The sequence below is a fragment of the Tenrec ecaudatus genome, chromosome 12 (genome assembly GCF_050624435.1).
Source record: "Tenrec ecaudatus isolate mTenEca1 chromosome 12, mTenEca1.hap1, whole genome shotgun sequence".
Lineage (NCBI taxonomy): Eukaryota > Metazoa > Chordata > Mammalia > Afrosoricida > Tenrecidae > Tenrec > Tenrec ecaudatus.
The window spans coordinates 37188103-37204872 of record NC_134541.1 but is presented as its reverse complement, the minus strand read 5'-3'; the positions used below and the strand labels follow the sequence as shown (position 1 = coordinate 37204872).

General features: G+C 46.3%; 1 protein-coding gene across 3 annotated transcripts in view; it reads right to left on the bottom strand.

Moving 5' to 3' along the window:
- Window positions 1-10184: 10184 nt before the first annotated feature.
- Window positions 10185-16770, bottom strand: part of SHLD1 (shieldin complex subunit 1) — a 103322-nt gene continuing 96736 nt past the window's right edge. For all 3 annotated transcript variants that reach the window (XM_075563975.1, XM_075563976.1, XM_075563977.1), the window contains exon 3: window positions 10185-11288. In XM_075563975.1, coding sequence (XP_075420090.1) covers window positions 10846-11288 — 443 coding nt within the window. In that variant the 3' untranslated portion in view covers window positions 10185-10845. The remainder of the gene's footprint in view (window positions 11289-16770) is intronic.

Genomic DNA, 16770 nt, shown 5'->3' with positions numbered 1-16770 from the left:
GAGCATGCTCAAAGCAAGACTTGAAGGTAAAAGATAAGCTGCATGAGGATGTGACTCTAGTCTGATCACCTTCCCTTCCCTCTTCCATTGGACCCTTATGGCCTCATGAGAAGTTCTTTTTGATTAGTTGATTGAAGAAAACGGGTACTGGGTTGACATATGCCTCAGTAGGTTATTGCCAGTGCCACTGGAAACTGAACAGCAGCAGCATTACTGAGACCCCCCCCCCCCCACACACACACCAACCAAGGACCATGGTGAAAGGAAATCCTCCCAGTGGACAGAACTTCAAGCAGTACACCTTAATTTGTTGGATGGGGTAATGGTCAGATGGGCAACTATATACTGAATCATGAGCTGTGGCCAATGGTTTGGCTGGAAGGTCAGGGAAGGAAGTGTGACAAGGTGTGTGAGGAACATATATTTGGATAGATTCAGTTTTACACGTAGTAGTTGTATCCTGTTAGGAGAGCGTTTGACTTATAATTGTCTCTGTTTAGTGAATAAGTATGGTTTAAAGAGGTGTGTGCAGGTGCCATGTTAGCACGGGGTGGACTGTGACCGTTAAGGTTTCGTCAACTTGGCTGGGCCTGGATTTTCAGTGGTTTGGTAGTTAGGACACGGAAATCCCTGTCCCTTCTGATGAGATCTAACAGAAGACAGTCCTTAGGGGTGTGGTCTGTTTCCAATCGAAGTGGACATTGTGTAAAAGCTTGCTTGCTTTTTGCTGGGTCTGGATCCTGCAGGTGACTCATCATCCAATCGCTGGCTCTTTGGAAATCAGCCAGTGGCCTGCTCTATTTCTTGCTGACCACAGGAGTGATCGTCTTGTGTTCATCCCTACACGTCAGTTATGTGAAGCAGGAGAAGCCTCCAGACTTGCATCTGACTTTACAACTCTGTGAGCCCTTTCCTTGCTCTAAACCTTTCTGTATATAAACTTACAAAAGCTTCATTGGGTTTGCGTCTCTGGAGAAGCCATCAGAAAGCAACCATTATCCCACTTCCTCCCTGTCTTTCTTGTTTCTTTTTTTTTTCTCCTCTTTTCTTTTTTTACATTTTATTAGGGACTCATACAACTCTTACCACAATCCATACATATACATACATCAATTGTATAAAGCACATCCACACATTCCCTGCCCAAATCATTCTCAAAGCATTTGCTCTCCACTTAAGCCCTTTGCATCAGGTCCTCTTTCCCCGCCCCCCCCCCCCCGTCCCTCCCCATCTTTCTTGTTTCTCTTCCCTCCTTTTCCCCTCACCCTTTTAAACTCTGTTTGTGGGTAAATGCTACCCTTTGGATCTGAAATAGTTAAAGTGTGCCTATCTCCCTACTGTTATTTTTTCCCTTTATAAACCTGTCGACTGTTTGACTGAACATTCCGCCTTGAGGATGAATTCATTTCTAGACCTCAAGGGTGACTAACAGCCATCATCTTGAGACTTCCACCAGTCTCCCTCTGAACAACAAGCCTGCCTCTTTTATAATTTGACTTGTATTTCACCTTTTTTCTCCCACGTTATCCAGAACTTTCTCCTGTGATCCCCCCCGGAGCAGTGGCAAACAGGCACCATCTAGTTCTTCTGGTCTCAGGGTCATTGAGATTGAGGGTTGGTGGTCCATTAGTCCATTGCACAAATTGTTTTCATGCATTTCCCATTTTGTTCACTCTTCTTTGCCCTGTTAGTGTTGTTAGGTGTCAGAGTTGGTTCTGGCTCATAGTGACCCTACGGACAGGAGAAGGAAACACTGCCCAGTCCTGCACCATTCTCATAATTGTTAACTCTCGGCCCATTGTTGCAGCCACTGTGTCGATCTAACTTGTCAAGAGTCTTCCTCTTTTTTGCTGCCCATCTACTTTACCAAGCACGATGTCCTTCCTTCTCCAGGGACTGATCTCTCCTGACAATATGTCCAAAGTAGGTGAAACAGCGTCTTGTATTCTTTGCCTTTGCTTTAGAGGGGAAGAAACCAATCATTTCCACTAATTGGACAACTCATAAGCTATTATGGCTCCATGCACTACTCATGAAAATAGGACACAGAGCATGTTTTCATGGACTGTTACATCATGGACGCTGGCCCCAGAGCCCCAGGAGCAGCAGCTCATACCTTCAAGTGTTTGCCTCAATCTAAGAAGTTTTCCTAACGACCACTAGAATGCCTCACCACATTCATGGATATGTTTGTAGCAAAGGTAAATACCAAACCAAACTCACTGCCATTGAGTCGTGCCAACTCATAGCGACCTGATAGGACAGAATAGAACTGCTGCTGTGGGTTTCTGAAACTATCCCTCTTTATGGGAGTGGAAAGCCTCCTCTTTCTCTTTCTGCAAAGTGGCTGGTGGTTTCAAACTGCTGACTGTATGGTTAACAGCCCAAAGCATAACCACTACACTACCAGAGCTCCTTGCAAAGGTACCCAGGTACAAATATCCTCTATCATGTATCATATCCTCTAAATATATCTGTGCATATAGTTGCACTTTTCTCCCCCTTTCAGCCTGCATCTACCCGAGCATGTCTTCACAGATCACTGCTCTTGCAGGATTGTGTATGTAACGGTGTTTACTTCTCTTGTCTTCCTCTTCTGCTCCTTCCACTCTTCTCTGCCATTCTTGGCTGACTTCCCACGTTTCGTATTCTGCCTTCCTCTGGACCCCAGTTAACCCGTATCTACGCTCCAGCCCAGGGGTCGGCAGACTTTTGAGATGGAAGAGCCCATCCTGTCCCTGAAAACAATTTAAAATTTATTTGAGAAGCCTAGTACATTTTAAAAATCATTTTATTGGGGGCTCGTACAACTCTCATCACAATCCATCCATCGTGTCAAGCACATTTGTACATTTGTTGCCATCATCATTCTCTAAACATTTTCTTTCTGCTTTAGCCCTTGGTATCAGCTCCTCATTTCCCCGCCTCCCTCCCCGCCCTCTCCCTCATGAACCCTTGATAATTTATAAATTATTATTATTTTGTCATGCTTATGCTGTCTGACACCTCCCTTCATCCACTTTTCTGTTGTCCATCCCCCAGGGAGGAGGTCACATGTAGATCCTTATAATTGGTTCCCTCTTTCCAACCCACTCACCCTCTACCCTCCCAGTATCACCCCTCACACCCCTGGTCCTGAAGGTATCATCTGCCCTGGATTCCCTGTGCCTCCAGCTCTTATATGCACCAGTGTACATCCTCTGCTCTATCCAAACTTGCAAGGTAAAATTCGGATCGTGGTAGTTGGGGGGAGGAAGCACTTAGGAACTGGAGGAAAGCTGTATTCTTCATTAGTGCTACATCGCACCTGACTGACTCATCTCTTCCCCTAGACCCCTCTGCAAGGGGATCTCCAGTGGCCGACATATGGACTTTAGGTCTCCACTCTGCACTTCCCCCTTCATTCACTATGGTAAGATTTTTTTTTCTGATGATGCCTTATACTTGATCCCTTCGATACCTCGTGATTGCACAGGCGGTGTGCTTCTTCCATGTGGGCTTTGTTGCTTCTGAGCTAGATGGCTGCTTGTTTACCTTCAAGCCTTTAAGAGCCCAGACACTATCTCTTTTGAAAGCCGGGCACCATCAGCTTTCTTCACCACATTTGCTTGTTTACCCACTTTGGCTTCAGCGGTTGTGTCGGGAGGGTGAGCATCATAGAATGCCAGTTTAATAGAAGAAAGTATTCATGGGTTGAGGGGGTGCTTGAGTGGAGGCCCACGAAGGACCTAGTTTTTAATGAGGTCCCAATAATCTTTTGTCTTCTGCCATTTGTGTGTGTTTAGGCTATTTTGGGTAGTGTATTAATGCCATATTTTAAGACCCCTAAGTTAGTCCCTATTTTTTCATCAATTATCTTTATAGATATAGTAGGAACTGCTGGTTCCTACTTTCAGTATTATAGTACTGCCCCAATTCACCATCTACCTTCACAGAAATAAGTGGTCTCCTCAATGATTTTCCTGATTTTGCTTTCGTCCCTTGTCTTTCTTTAATCCCTCTGACTTCTCACACTCAGGGACTCTAATCCAGTCATACAAGCCTCTAGTCTTCTCCTAAGATGAGCCAGGCACGTTGTTCCTCAAGTCCTTTGCAGACATCTACATGGTTCACCTTGATCCTCCCTCAGGGCTTTGCTTCAAAGGTACCTTCTTAGCAAGGTTTTCCCAGACCCCATTCCCTATCTCATTCCCAGCATTCCCTACAATTTCTTGGGTTTATTTCTCTCCAAAGCACTTTTCACTAGTTGTCTTCTTCCACCACTAGAATGGATGCTTCGTGAAGCAGTGGGGTTTGTTTGTTGTTCATTCTGTACTCTGTTCCCAGCTCTCTGTCTGGCTCATAGAAGCTGCTCACTGTGCATTGTTGAATCAACGAATCATGCACAACCAGCCAGGCAACAATCACTGGAAAGGGCACTTAAACGGACATTCTGTGATTTTAGCAAAGGCAGAGTAAGTTCCTATGCTGAGCATGGAACTGTGGGAGACAAAACGAGTTCTAGATGCAGGTCCCTTCTCTCTGGTTGAGAACTGGTCACCTACTGAAGGACTAACACTGTATAGGATGTTGTTATTTGACAGCAGTTAGTACACACAGCAGCTGTCCACAAAGGACCTATTAGAGATCTAGGGGTATTAAATAAACAACATAGAATGCTGAATGCCTCCTTGGAGCAAAATAAAAAATAGACTGGGGCAGAGGCATGACCGAGCTGTATGCTAGAATTGGTCCATGACAATAAAAAATAAACAAAAGGATCCTTCACAACTGACATCTTAGAAATCCCTGGTTTAGAACACCCAGGAAAGGGGGTAACGGATGGGCGTGGGTAGGGGGTGTGTGGAATAACAGAAAGCTGCTAACTGTTGAAGCCAGGTCATGGGCTTGTGGGCTCCACAGTATACTTTTGTGACTGATCTGGACAACTGTATCATTGGGTAAGTTAAGGGGGAAAATCCTTTGAGATATTTTAAATATATTTAAAATGTGTACCTTGATATAACTTATTTAACTATAAGTTTCAAAGAAAATAACACGAACATGACATATATAACACATCACACATATGGGGATTATATGTGATGGTTCAAGTAAAATGCTATGTTAGAAAAGGAGCCAGAGAAAAACCAAATAGATTGTAATTGCTTGATCATGTACTTGGTGATCTTTGGTTATATAATAAACTCTGATTATATAATAAACCCCTCAAGGCCAAGCATTCTTTGAGATATCCCGTCTGTGTCTCTCCACGGCCTCCAACCCAGGGGACTGCAGAGTAAATGCTGCTTAATAAACATTGGATGATAGGCTAAATATAGGAAATGAATTGTTCTGAGCAGCAATCTAATGCACCATGCAATCACTCCAGGTTGCTCATCCATCTGAAAGTCCATTTCCTGAATCCACCCTGGCAGAGATTTGTCACTGAGTGCTGGAGTCAACGAGGGGCATGGGGCCTTACTCAAGTCCTCAGAGTGCAGTCGGGGAAATGAGATCGGGATGAGTTCTACGAGCCAGTCCGGACATTCCACTGATTCATGGCAGCGTTATTGCCTCTGATGCCTGCAATTGGACATTTCTTCTTCAATCGCGGCTCTCAGAAGGTACAGATGTAGTTCACGGACCATTGCTAGAGGTTTTGAAATCATATCATTTCCGTTGTATGAAAGAGAATGTGTCCAGCTGGCTTTGCCAGCAATCTGAAGAGGTGTTGGGAGCCGAACAAATCCTTTCCACAATGAGTACTATCTCACATCGGTCCAAGCTACGCGCAAAATCATGGCCACTGAGTTGATACTGACTCACAACTACCCAGTCGGACAGAGCAGAACCAGCACACTGGGGCTTCCAAGGAGCCCAGTGGCATTGCTCCTGTCTGTGAGCTCAGCTGGTCAAACCCACCTGCCACTCTGTGGGAGAAAGATGAAGCTTTTTATTTCTATAAAGATTCACAGTCTTGGAAACCCAAAGAGGCCAGTGCTACCCTGCCTTATAGGATGGTTGAAGCAGAATTGATGTAAGGACAATGAGTTGTTTAGTTGGTAAGGTTTTATGGAAGTAGACTCCCCCATCTTTCTCTCACAGAGTGGGGCTGGGTCCTGGGTTTTAACCACTGACCTTCCATTGGCTGTTGAGCACTTTAACAACTGTGCCACCAGGGCACCTTAGGTCTAAGCCAGCCCTTAGTAAAATAAGCCTTCCGGCTTTCAGGGATTTCCAGTCTATTGGTGGAGGGGGGATGTACACATGTGAATAGTTTAAGCACGGTTCTGCTGTGCAGGATTGACAGTGTGAAGAGGAGAATTGTGGGAAGTGGGGAAGGGAGGGAGTATGTTCCAGGGGCTCACATAGATTGGGCATAAAGTCCTAGAGATCACCAGAAGACAGTGTGCCTGGACTATACCTCATCCTTTTGGTGCTAAGGAAGTTGGGAGTTCTTTGAGGGAGTGGGATGGGATTCAGGCAGCGATTTAAGAAGAGGGTAATATCTTGAGGGAGAGTCTGAGAAAAGGGGAACCAGTACCGTGGAGACTAGACAGTCTTGGGGAGATAAAACCTTGAAGAACATGAGGTCAATAGAAAGAAACGTATTAGAGCTTAAAGGGTGAACACTTGGGTTTGTGGAAGGTTAGAGTGGGCTCCTAAATCCATTTTGAGTCTTGATATAAATTCCGCTTCCATTGAGTTATTTCTGACCATGAGCTCAAAGTGGAACAGTGCTTTTACCCTCAGGCCAACTGCGTTTGAAAGTGCATGACTACAGTCCCCTACCTAGCTCAGGGAGCCAGTCTCACCCTTGGGCACTAGCCTGGGGACCCTCTTAGTGGCTGGTGGGCCACCACAGCTGCTGGGCTGTGAGTCATTCCCCAAGCAAGGTGGTCAGAGGGCCCCAGGACCAGCCCCGTGATTCTGCAATTGTGTTCGTGTCTGAATCACGGCTCCTTTCCACTTCTGTAGTTGTGCCTCCTATGATTTACAGCCACGCTGTCATACGGTTCCTTAATCGCGTCGCAGGGAGCCCTTCCGACACCATTATGGCCTTGCGCTGACGGTCTCCCATATCCGCCTGAATTATTTTTGTCTTTGTCCTGCTTAAGATTTATAAATATATTTATAAGATATATTTGAATTTGGTGTCTCCCCCTCCCTCATTTCAGAACACAGTTTTGTTTTGAAGATAGCTAAATAATTTAAAAGTACAATGTGTTTGGTGCTAAGCACGACTATGGAAAGCCGAAGCCATTTGAGCCTCCTGAATTAGTATTTGAAACCATTTTACAGATAAGGAAGCTGAGGCACAATAATGGTAACAAGCCAAGAGTTCTGGGGGTTGGGGGTGGATGGGCAGGAGGTGGGGGGTGCTCCTGGGAGTCTGTGCTGAGCCACTGCTCCAACCAGGACATGCTATCATGGGATGTTTAGAAGCCAAAGTCTCAAGGAGGCCACATTTGATCAGGCCTGAGGAGCTAAAATAACCCAGCCAATGATGGGTTAAAAGCCAAACACCTCTTGCTGAAGAATCAACCCCAACTCACGGCAAGCCACAGCTTGCTTGAGCTCCTGTAGCACCCCTGGGTGGCTCTGGACCATGGACTTTTTGGTTAGTAGCTGAGTGCAAACTTTTTGTGCCATCGGATCCTTAAGATGGATCCAGAGACGTCAAATGGGAGTGTTGGCCTGTTAAGAGCTTTAAAATAAATATATATTTCAATGCAATATATATAATATGCATTCTATAGATAGGTATATAATCTTTAAGGGGACAAGGAAAGCAGCATGTCCCATGAGAAATTAGTGCTCCAGGGCAGGAGCTCAGTAAAGAAATGAAAGTTTTCGTATAGGTGATGGGTGAAGTTCTGAGCGTGCCAAACAGTGACATCATTGAAGGTCATTCCTGAAGTTCTGAGAGTCTAAAGGAACAGCATATATGGAGTTCTATGAAACTGCTGATGCTTGGCTATTTTCACCAACACAAATGGTGATTTCATTTGGATTGACTAAGGCTCAAAATTGGGCCCAAGTGACAGACCAGAGGTTGAAGTTAGGTAGCAAGGAACTGCTTGGGAGACCTTGAGGTCAAACAAGGAAAGGTGCCTGGATGGATGGACAGTGTTCTGGCTCTGTTTGTTGTAGCTGGGTCTAGCTTGTGACCATCAAGATGTCCACTTAGAATGTGTGCACTTTTTTCTGAGTGATGATATTTTTTTTTCAAGTTGGACAAGTATTGCTGTATTGTTTTATGTTTATGGCTGATGAAGTGATCTGTCGCCTGTGTACTTACTTAGGCCACGTGAAGACTAATGAAACGAGGACTGGTTACACTACTTAAGACACTGGTAGCTGTTCTCTTGGGTTCTGATGTTCCTGCCTCGATCTATGTCACTAACCCCTCAGTGGAGCTGGACAGGGACACAGATAATATCTGAAGCCTGTCACAGTGTTTATTAGGGAGAGAAGATGTTGGTGAACACATCTGTAGGACAGAATTAGACAATAAGCCCATGGGCCAGAGCTCAAGATCTCTATCTCCTAGCCTTTATTAAAGGTTCACAGAGCTAAATGGAAAATGCCATCCTAACCTTGTGAAGATCCAATTAAGGGGCAAGATTACAGGGAATCGAATAGGATGTACTGGCCTGTCACAAGCACTTACGCAGATGCAAGTAAACACATGCCACACCTTTTTTTCACCCTCAGGTGATTCTGGCTTTTAGATGCCTGGCTTTTCTGTTTTCAGAGCCACCTCTTGCTGAGTCCCCTCAGCACCAGCAGGGACAAAGGTTACCAGAGTCCTTCTGCTACAATCCTTCCCAACAGGGGGGTGGGGGGTGGGGTGGCGGGGGAGCGGCGCACGTAGCATGTACCATTTGTCCTTGAACTTCAGTATTAAATAATCCAGCTTCTTTCTGTTGGTAGTCATGGAAACCAATCTCAGCTATTTTAGTGACTGACTGGTACCCAAAATGACAGCGTTCTTCTAGGGTAGACATTAATTTGCGTCACACATTTACGAGAAAGAAACTGGCGATATTGACACTTAACCTGTAGATTTTCAAGATAAGCCCCCACAGGGTTCACAACTCTTTGGGGGTCAATTGCCTACGAGACAGCCCTGGAGAATGATGCAGATAGCTGCTGTCAGAGGAAAACCTGGGAGCCTGTCTTCTCAACTGTCTCTCCCACACCTATTCACATCCTGTGTTCTGTTCTTTAAAACTCCTTCCAAGAGTGCCCTCCATTCAATCCAGAATGCTTTCTCTTACCTCCAGTCTTCCCAGGACTATGCATGTCATGACTGACCTTTTTCAAAAAGGCAGCTCTCTCCGTCCAAGGGCGGCCCTGAGACAGAGCGCTCCATTTTAACGTACACTTGGAGGTTGGTCCATTTTGTATAATCAGCCTTCTGGAAAGCTCTTGGACCCTTTTGCCAATTAAATCCCACGGCAAGTATTTTCCAAATTTAATTGCATACTATTGCCAGCTTCTTTTCCACTGCTCTCTGCCCCCTCTTCCCCCCACCAATGACATAACCCTCTCTGAAGAAGTGTCGAGGTAGGGATTAGTCTGAAGCTTCCAATTGCAGTTCTAGAGCGCTTGGTGCCAGGTGACGTAATTCTACCAGCTGAGACTCACTGGGGTACAGGACATGACCTGCAGTGCAGAGCATCTGTCAGCGCCAACCTGAACTGCTATTTCAGGCAGCTCTGCAGGGCTGAGGCCCGGAGGCAGGGCAGGGGCGGAGGCAGCGTTTGCAGATGGAGCTCAGGGTGTCAGAAGCTAGGATAGGCAGGCTGAGGGGCTAACCATTAAGAGGAGGACAGTGGGCGCTGGCAGAGGCTCGCAGGGGCAAACCTACACAGAGAAGGGAGGGCACCCCTTGAGCGAATGACTTTTTCTTTCATTCCCAGCTCCAGAAGCCTGCATCACGACAGCAGAGCGCAGCATAAGGATGCTCACACATATTTGGGGGGGGGGGCACGGTGGGGATTGGGGGGGATGGGAATGTCCACATTTGTTTTCTTCTCACTTTTCACATTTGCAGTGGGATAGAAATCAAAAGACACTTTTTTTTAAGTGTGGATTTTAGGTCCCCAAATGTTCCCTCCTCCCTGGTTAGTATTATTCAATAGCAAATCCCAGCTTTTGAGAAGAGGCCAGGGTATGATTTAGATGTGACACCGTTTGGGGAACTGGGCATAGATCTGTTTATTTGAGGATGAACTTTCTCCATCACGTGGCCTCCATGTCACTTGGTGTAGCCCTTCCTACTGGATGCATCACACGGCTTTACACATTTCTAAAAACGCATCCAGGGGAAGCCTGTTTCCGTAAGTCAGAAGTAGCCCCGGGGTCAAGGCTTGAGATTTAGGAAGGAAGCGCTCTCAGGTGACACCAGTAAGTGAATGGGAGGAGAGGGCAGGGGAGGAGAGGAGTCGAGAAAGGGTATAGGGTTCCAGTGAAGTCCGTCTTTCAACGTGCTCCTGAGGGGGACGTTGGGGCACATATTCCTCCTCAGAAAATGTCCTTCTTAAGGAGCTGGGCTGTTGGGCTTCCAAAGCCGCCAGTTACAGGGCTCAGACCAAAGAAAGCTGGGCGGGGGACGGGGCGGGGGAGAGGGTCAGAGGGAGGGTGCTCATGGGAACTCCAAGCTCCCAGAAACCACTGACTCTGCATATGGGCCGCCCTGGCTCCAGTGCCAGGTCACAGACCCTTCCTGAACTGTAAGGCACCCAGACGCTGGCAGACAAGCACATGGAGCGGGTAAGTGATGCCCAGAGGGTTGGGGGGGGGGGGGCGTCTACCAAGAGCAACCCTTCCAACATGACCCCAGACCTCCCCAAGTTAGGTGTCTTTCATCACATTCTGCTGCAAGAGGAACTGAATGATATCTTTGGAAAGTCCCGGGGTTGGCTTTTCCCCTTCCAGAGAAACGTGTCCTTCCTCCAGTGGGTAGAAGGAGATGGCCCTGGAATGCCTCTGTAAGGCGGAGCAGCCATCCCGGCCGAAGATGACCCGGGCCATTTGCAAACTGCGGAGGGCATAATTCTGCCTCTCCTGGCCCTTCAGTTCAGCAATTTTCTGAGACAGGCACTGGAAGACCGATGCAGACAGTGGGTTTCCAGAGGCCTGCTGTGGGTGGCCAAACGTTTCATAGAATCTATCCAGGGATTTCCGAAGTTCATCATCTTCCTGCTGGCTTTCTGGTTGATTCTTCAAAGAAGGGTCAAGCCAGAAGTTCTCAGAGGTCTGGGAATCCTCTTGTTCCGTGTTTGGGTTACTGGTGCCTGCAAGACAAAACCCAATCCAGTCATGGATCACACAGTCTGAAACACCCACGAGCCAAGGGCAGGTGGCGCTTCTTTTCATGTTAACACACCGCTCCGGGGTAACCTGCAACGGGCCTCCCCCCATTAGGTGGTGACCAGCCACATCGACACACTGCACAACCAGCCTGGGGTCCTGCCACTTGCTTGTTCACACAAAAAGGAACATCTTACTTCCACGTATCAGTGCTTCATCCTCTTTAAAAAGTGTTTTTTCTAATAATGAAAGATACATAAGAAAACATATCTAAGCTCAATGATTTCCCTATGTACAGTTAAGTGGCACTGATTACATTCTTCAAGTTGTACACTATTCTTGCCCTCTTTTCTCAGGTCTTCCGCCACCATTAAGACAAGCCTAATATCCCCTCAGCAAAACCTACCTCTTTCCACCTCCCTCCCACTCTGCCAACCAATCTCTGGCATTCAGTCATTCATTTATTTGCTTTGCTTATTTAATAAGACCTCGTTCAAGTGTTGCAAAGCAAGAACATTACTTTGAGGAGTACGGTGTGCCTGACCCAGGTCATGGTGCTCACAATCTCCTCGTATACATGTGAAAGTTGGACACTGAATAAGGTAAGCCCAAAGAAGAATCACTGTGTTTGGATTATGGTGTTGGCAAAGTAGTATACTGACAGTACCACAGACAGCCAAAAGAACAAGCAGATCTGTCTAGGAAGAAATACATTTCAGAGACTGGTGTGACATCATCTCGTGTACTTTGGACATGTTATCTGGAGAGACCAGTCCCTGGAGAAGGACATCCTGCCTGGTAAGGTGGAGGGCAATGGAAACAAGAAAGGCGCTCAATGAGGCAGATGGCCACCGTGGCTGCAACAATGGGCTCAAACATGAGAATAATTGTGAGGCTGGCTCAGGACCGGGCAGTGTTTCCTAACAAGAACAACACTTCATACAGGTGAGAGCGTATACTATTGATGCTTTCACCCCTGACTCAATTTCACTCAGCATGGCATTTCCTGCTTTTAAGTATGTTTTTTCTTATTTTGTTGTTGGTGAGAATAGATACAGCAAAACAAACAGCACCAAGTCAATATGTTCTATGTGTACAACTTAGTGGCCTTCGAGTTGTAAAAGTATTCGCATCTTCCTTTTCTAAATTGTTCTGCCTTCATTAACCGACACTTGCTGCCCTTGAATCTCCGGGAGTCCTGTGGCCAATGTGATCTCATATGTTGGTTTGTTGTTTTTAGGGGCCTCAGGGTTGGTTCTGACCCCCAGAAGGAAGGGCGGTGTCATCTGCACACATGTGCTTATGTGGGAGCCCGTTGTTGGGTCAATCCAGCTTATCAAGTACTGCTCATGAGGTCCTTTCCCAGGGACTGATCTCTCCTGACATCAGGTCCAAAGTACGTGCGACAAAGTCTTGCAATCCTTGCCTCAAAGGATCATTCTGGTTGGACGTCTTCCAAGACTGACTTCTGTATTCTTTTAGAAGTGTGTGGTCCATTCAACATTCTCTGCCAACACCTGAATCCAAATACACCGATGCTTCTCCTGGTCTCCTTATTCATTGTTCACCTTTCACATGCGCAGAAGGTGATTGAAAATCCCAAACACCAGCTTTCCCCCAGATCCTGGATGCTTCCTCCCCCCAACTACCATGATCCAAATTCTACCTTGCAGGCCTGGATAGGACAGAGGCTGTACACTGGTACATATGAGGGCTGGAAGTACAGGGAATCCAGGGTGGATGATACCTTCAGGACCAAGGATGTGAGGGACGATGCTGGGAGAGTGGAGGGTAAGTGGGTTGGAAAGAGGGAACTGATTACAATGATCCACATGTGACCTCTTCCCTGGGAGAGGGACAGCAGAGAAGGGGGGAAGGGAGACTCCGGATAGGGCAAGATATGACAAAATAACGATGTATAAATTACCAAGGGCACATGAGGGAGGGGGGAAAGGGGAGGGAGGGGAAAAAAAAGAGGACCTGATGCAAGAGGCTTAAGTGGAGAGCAAATGCCTTGAGAATGATCGGGGCAGGGAATGTATGGATGTGCTTTATACAATTGATGTATGTATATGTATGGATTGTGATAAGAGTTGTATGAGTCCCTAATAAATTGTAAAAAAAGAAAAGAGGAGAAAAAAATGATTAGGGCAAAGACTGTACAGATGTGCTTTATACAATTGATGTATGTATATGTATGAACTGTGATAAGAATTGTATGAGCCCCAATAAATTGTTTAAAAAAGTGATTAGGGCAAATAATGTACAGATGTGCTTTATACAATTGATGTATATATATATATATGTGTAGATTGTGATAAGAGTTGTATGAGCCCCTAATAAAATGTTTAAAAAGAAAGAAAATCCCAAACACCCGACTTGAGCGAGGCAGACCTTTGTTCTCAAGGTGTTATCTTTGCTCTTCCTTTAAAGAGGTCTTGTGCAGTTGACTGACCGAAAGCGATGTGTTGTTTGATCTCTTGGCTGCTGCTCCCATGGGCATGAACTATGGATGCAAGCAAGACGAAATCCTTGCCAACTTCAATCTTTTCTCCATTTATCCTGATGCTGCCCATCGATCCAGCTGGAGTCCACACTGCAGGCTGCACCCCTTGGACTTCGTCAGCTAGGGCTTCACGTCCTCCTCACTTTCGGCAAGCAAGGTTGTGTCACCTGCAGACTGCAGGTTGTAAATAAGCCCCCCTTCAATCCTGATGCCGCATTCATCTTCATATAATTCAGCATCTTTGATGACTTGCTCAGCATGCAGACTGAATAATAAAGGTGAGGGGATTCAGCCCTGGTGCGTGCGCATCTTTCCTGATTTTAAGCCATGGTCCTATGTAGATAGTCCTTAAAGGGCATAATGCCCGAGGCAGATAATTTTTATGAGTTAATATAAGCTATCATTTGGTTTTACGAAAACTTCAGGAGATTTTTTTTGTTCAAACTTTAAAGATTTACCTCAGGGAGCCCTGGTAGCAGAGTGGGTTAAGTGCTGGGCTGCTAACTGCAAGGTCAGCGGTTTGAACCCAGCAGGTGCTCTGAGGGAGAAGGACGGGGACCACACATTGTGTGACCAGGCCTACAGAGAATCAACACATTTGTAAGAAGCTGATAACAAGTGCAATTCAACATGAGTTGCTGCAAGACACATAAGAGGATGCAGAGGACTATCTCCGTAGCCTGACTGTGTTGGGCCGGGTTGTCTAGAGAAACACACCACTGACACTCACCCATGTACAAGAGAGAACTTTAGATCAGGAAGCAATTTTACTTCGAGAAATGCCACAGCCTAGCACAACTCAAGTCCGTATATAGGTGTGTGTGAACGCTAGCCAGGGCCCTCGTCAGTCACATAGCTGCAGGCTGATGACACTGGAAGGGGAAGCAGGAAGCAGGGGCATCAAGGGCAGGTGGGCACCGGGTCACATGGATCCAAGATGAGTGGAAATGTGGCAGGGCGCCAATAGCTCTCAGGATGAGGCAGCTCACTTGGGGCCACCACTGGAGGCAGGAAGGCAAAGTGGCAGAGAGAAAAGAAGCTCCCAGGCTCTTCCTTAAAAACAGACTTGATGAAGATGTTGGACTCTATGCCTTCACTTTCATACGAATTCAAGTTGACATGAAATATGTCACACTGAGGTAACTTGGAACGGAACTAGGAAGAGGAGAAATACCTATAGAGACCAAGTAAAAGAGAAGTGGTCCCAGGTTATACGTAAATGCAAAGACACATGATAATATCGATTCGTTATGGATTATGGATGGCGGGATGGATTCAAAACACAAGTGCTGTATAAGGGAAGATTCAGCCCCTAGCAGAATCAGTGAAAGGTCTCTCTTTGGAAGAGTCCCTTAAGGCTTATTAAACAATTACTGTTGGACATAGAAAGGAAGAGAGTCAATGAGCAAAGGCCCAATGGCAGAAGTAGAAACAGAACTCTTCCCTGGCTAGAACCGTTACCCTCCTTGTTAGCTGGCGCTGCCTTCAGCAGACTGGGACTGAAGCTGGGGGCCGAGGAAAGAGGAAGCGGAGGGCTCAGAGAGGCTGCTCTTCTTATGTCACCAACCAGACCATGCTGACAGAATTCAGTAGCAGGAATAGTGTTTCCACGACAACAGTCTCCCAAATAAAGCTATGTCACAGATCCTTGAACTATCAAAAGAAAACAAAGGAACCTTCCCTCGACCCTACTGTGTTCAGAGCTTCTGCCTAGGTCTCCTGAGTGTCCCCTAATAACCTGCTCCCAACACCAGCTCCTTGGTGGAGGTAGGGAAAACAAACCACAGAAACCCAAAAAAGGGCCAATGGGAGAGGTTGGCAGAGAGCAGAGGATCAGCTGCAACACTGAGGAGAGGCAGTCATTCATCCAAGATGCTTCCAAGTGGCATATCGTGCGTGGACTTAGGAAACAGCTGGCTGGTATACTACGATATTCCAGGGAGAAAGATGAGGCTTTCTACTCTCGGAAAGATTCATAGTCTCGAAGCCCACAGGGGTTGTTTTTTGCTGCTGTACAGGTTCACGATGAGTCAGACTTGACTCATGGCAGTGAGGTCTAGTTTACATTTTGATATTTGGATTACAACATCCTTATTTAAATTTCTTTTGATCTTTCAAATTCACTGTCCACAAAAGATCTTTAAAAACTCAGCCTGTTGAAGATAAACAAGCGGCCATCTAGCTCAGAAGCAACAAAGTCCACATGGAAGAACACACCAGCCTGTGTGATCGAGTGGTCCCAGGGGGATCAGTTACCAGGCATCAAAGAACAAAAAATCATATCATTGACTGCACACCTCCATGATAGGATCGCTGAAGACAAATGGGTGCATAAGCAAATGTGGTGAAGAAAGCTGATGGTGCCCGGCTATCAAAAGAGATAGTGTCTGGGGTCTTAAAGGCTTGAAGGTGAACAAGCGGCCATCTAGCTCAGAAGCAAATAAGCCCACATGGAAGAAGCACACCGGCCAGTGCGATCACGAGGTGCCAAGGGACTAGGTATAAGGCATCATGCAAAAATATATATATATAAGTGTGTGTATGTATGTGTATATGTATATATGTATATGTATATATGTATATATATACCATATTAAATGAAGGGGGAAGTGCAGAGTGGAGACCCAAGGCCCAAGTGTCGGCCAATGGAGATCCCCTCATAGAGGGGTTTAGGAGAGGAGATGGGTTAATTAGGGTGTGAGGTAGTATCGATGAAGAACACAGCTTTCCCCCAGATCCTGGATGCTTCCTCCCCCCAACTACCATGATCCGAATTCTACCTTGCAGGGCTGGATAGGACAGAGGTTGTACACTGGTACATATGAGGGCTGGAGGTACAGGGAATCCAGGTTGGATGATACCTTCAGGACCAAGGTTGTGAGAGACGATGCTGGGAGAGTGGAGGGTGAGTGGGTTGGAAAGGGGGAACTGATTACAAGGATCCACATGTGACCTCTTCC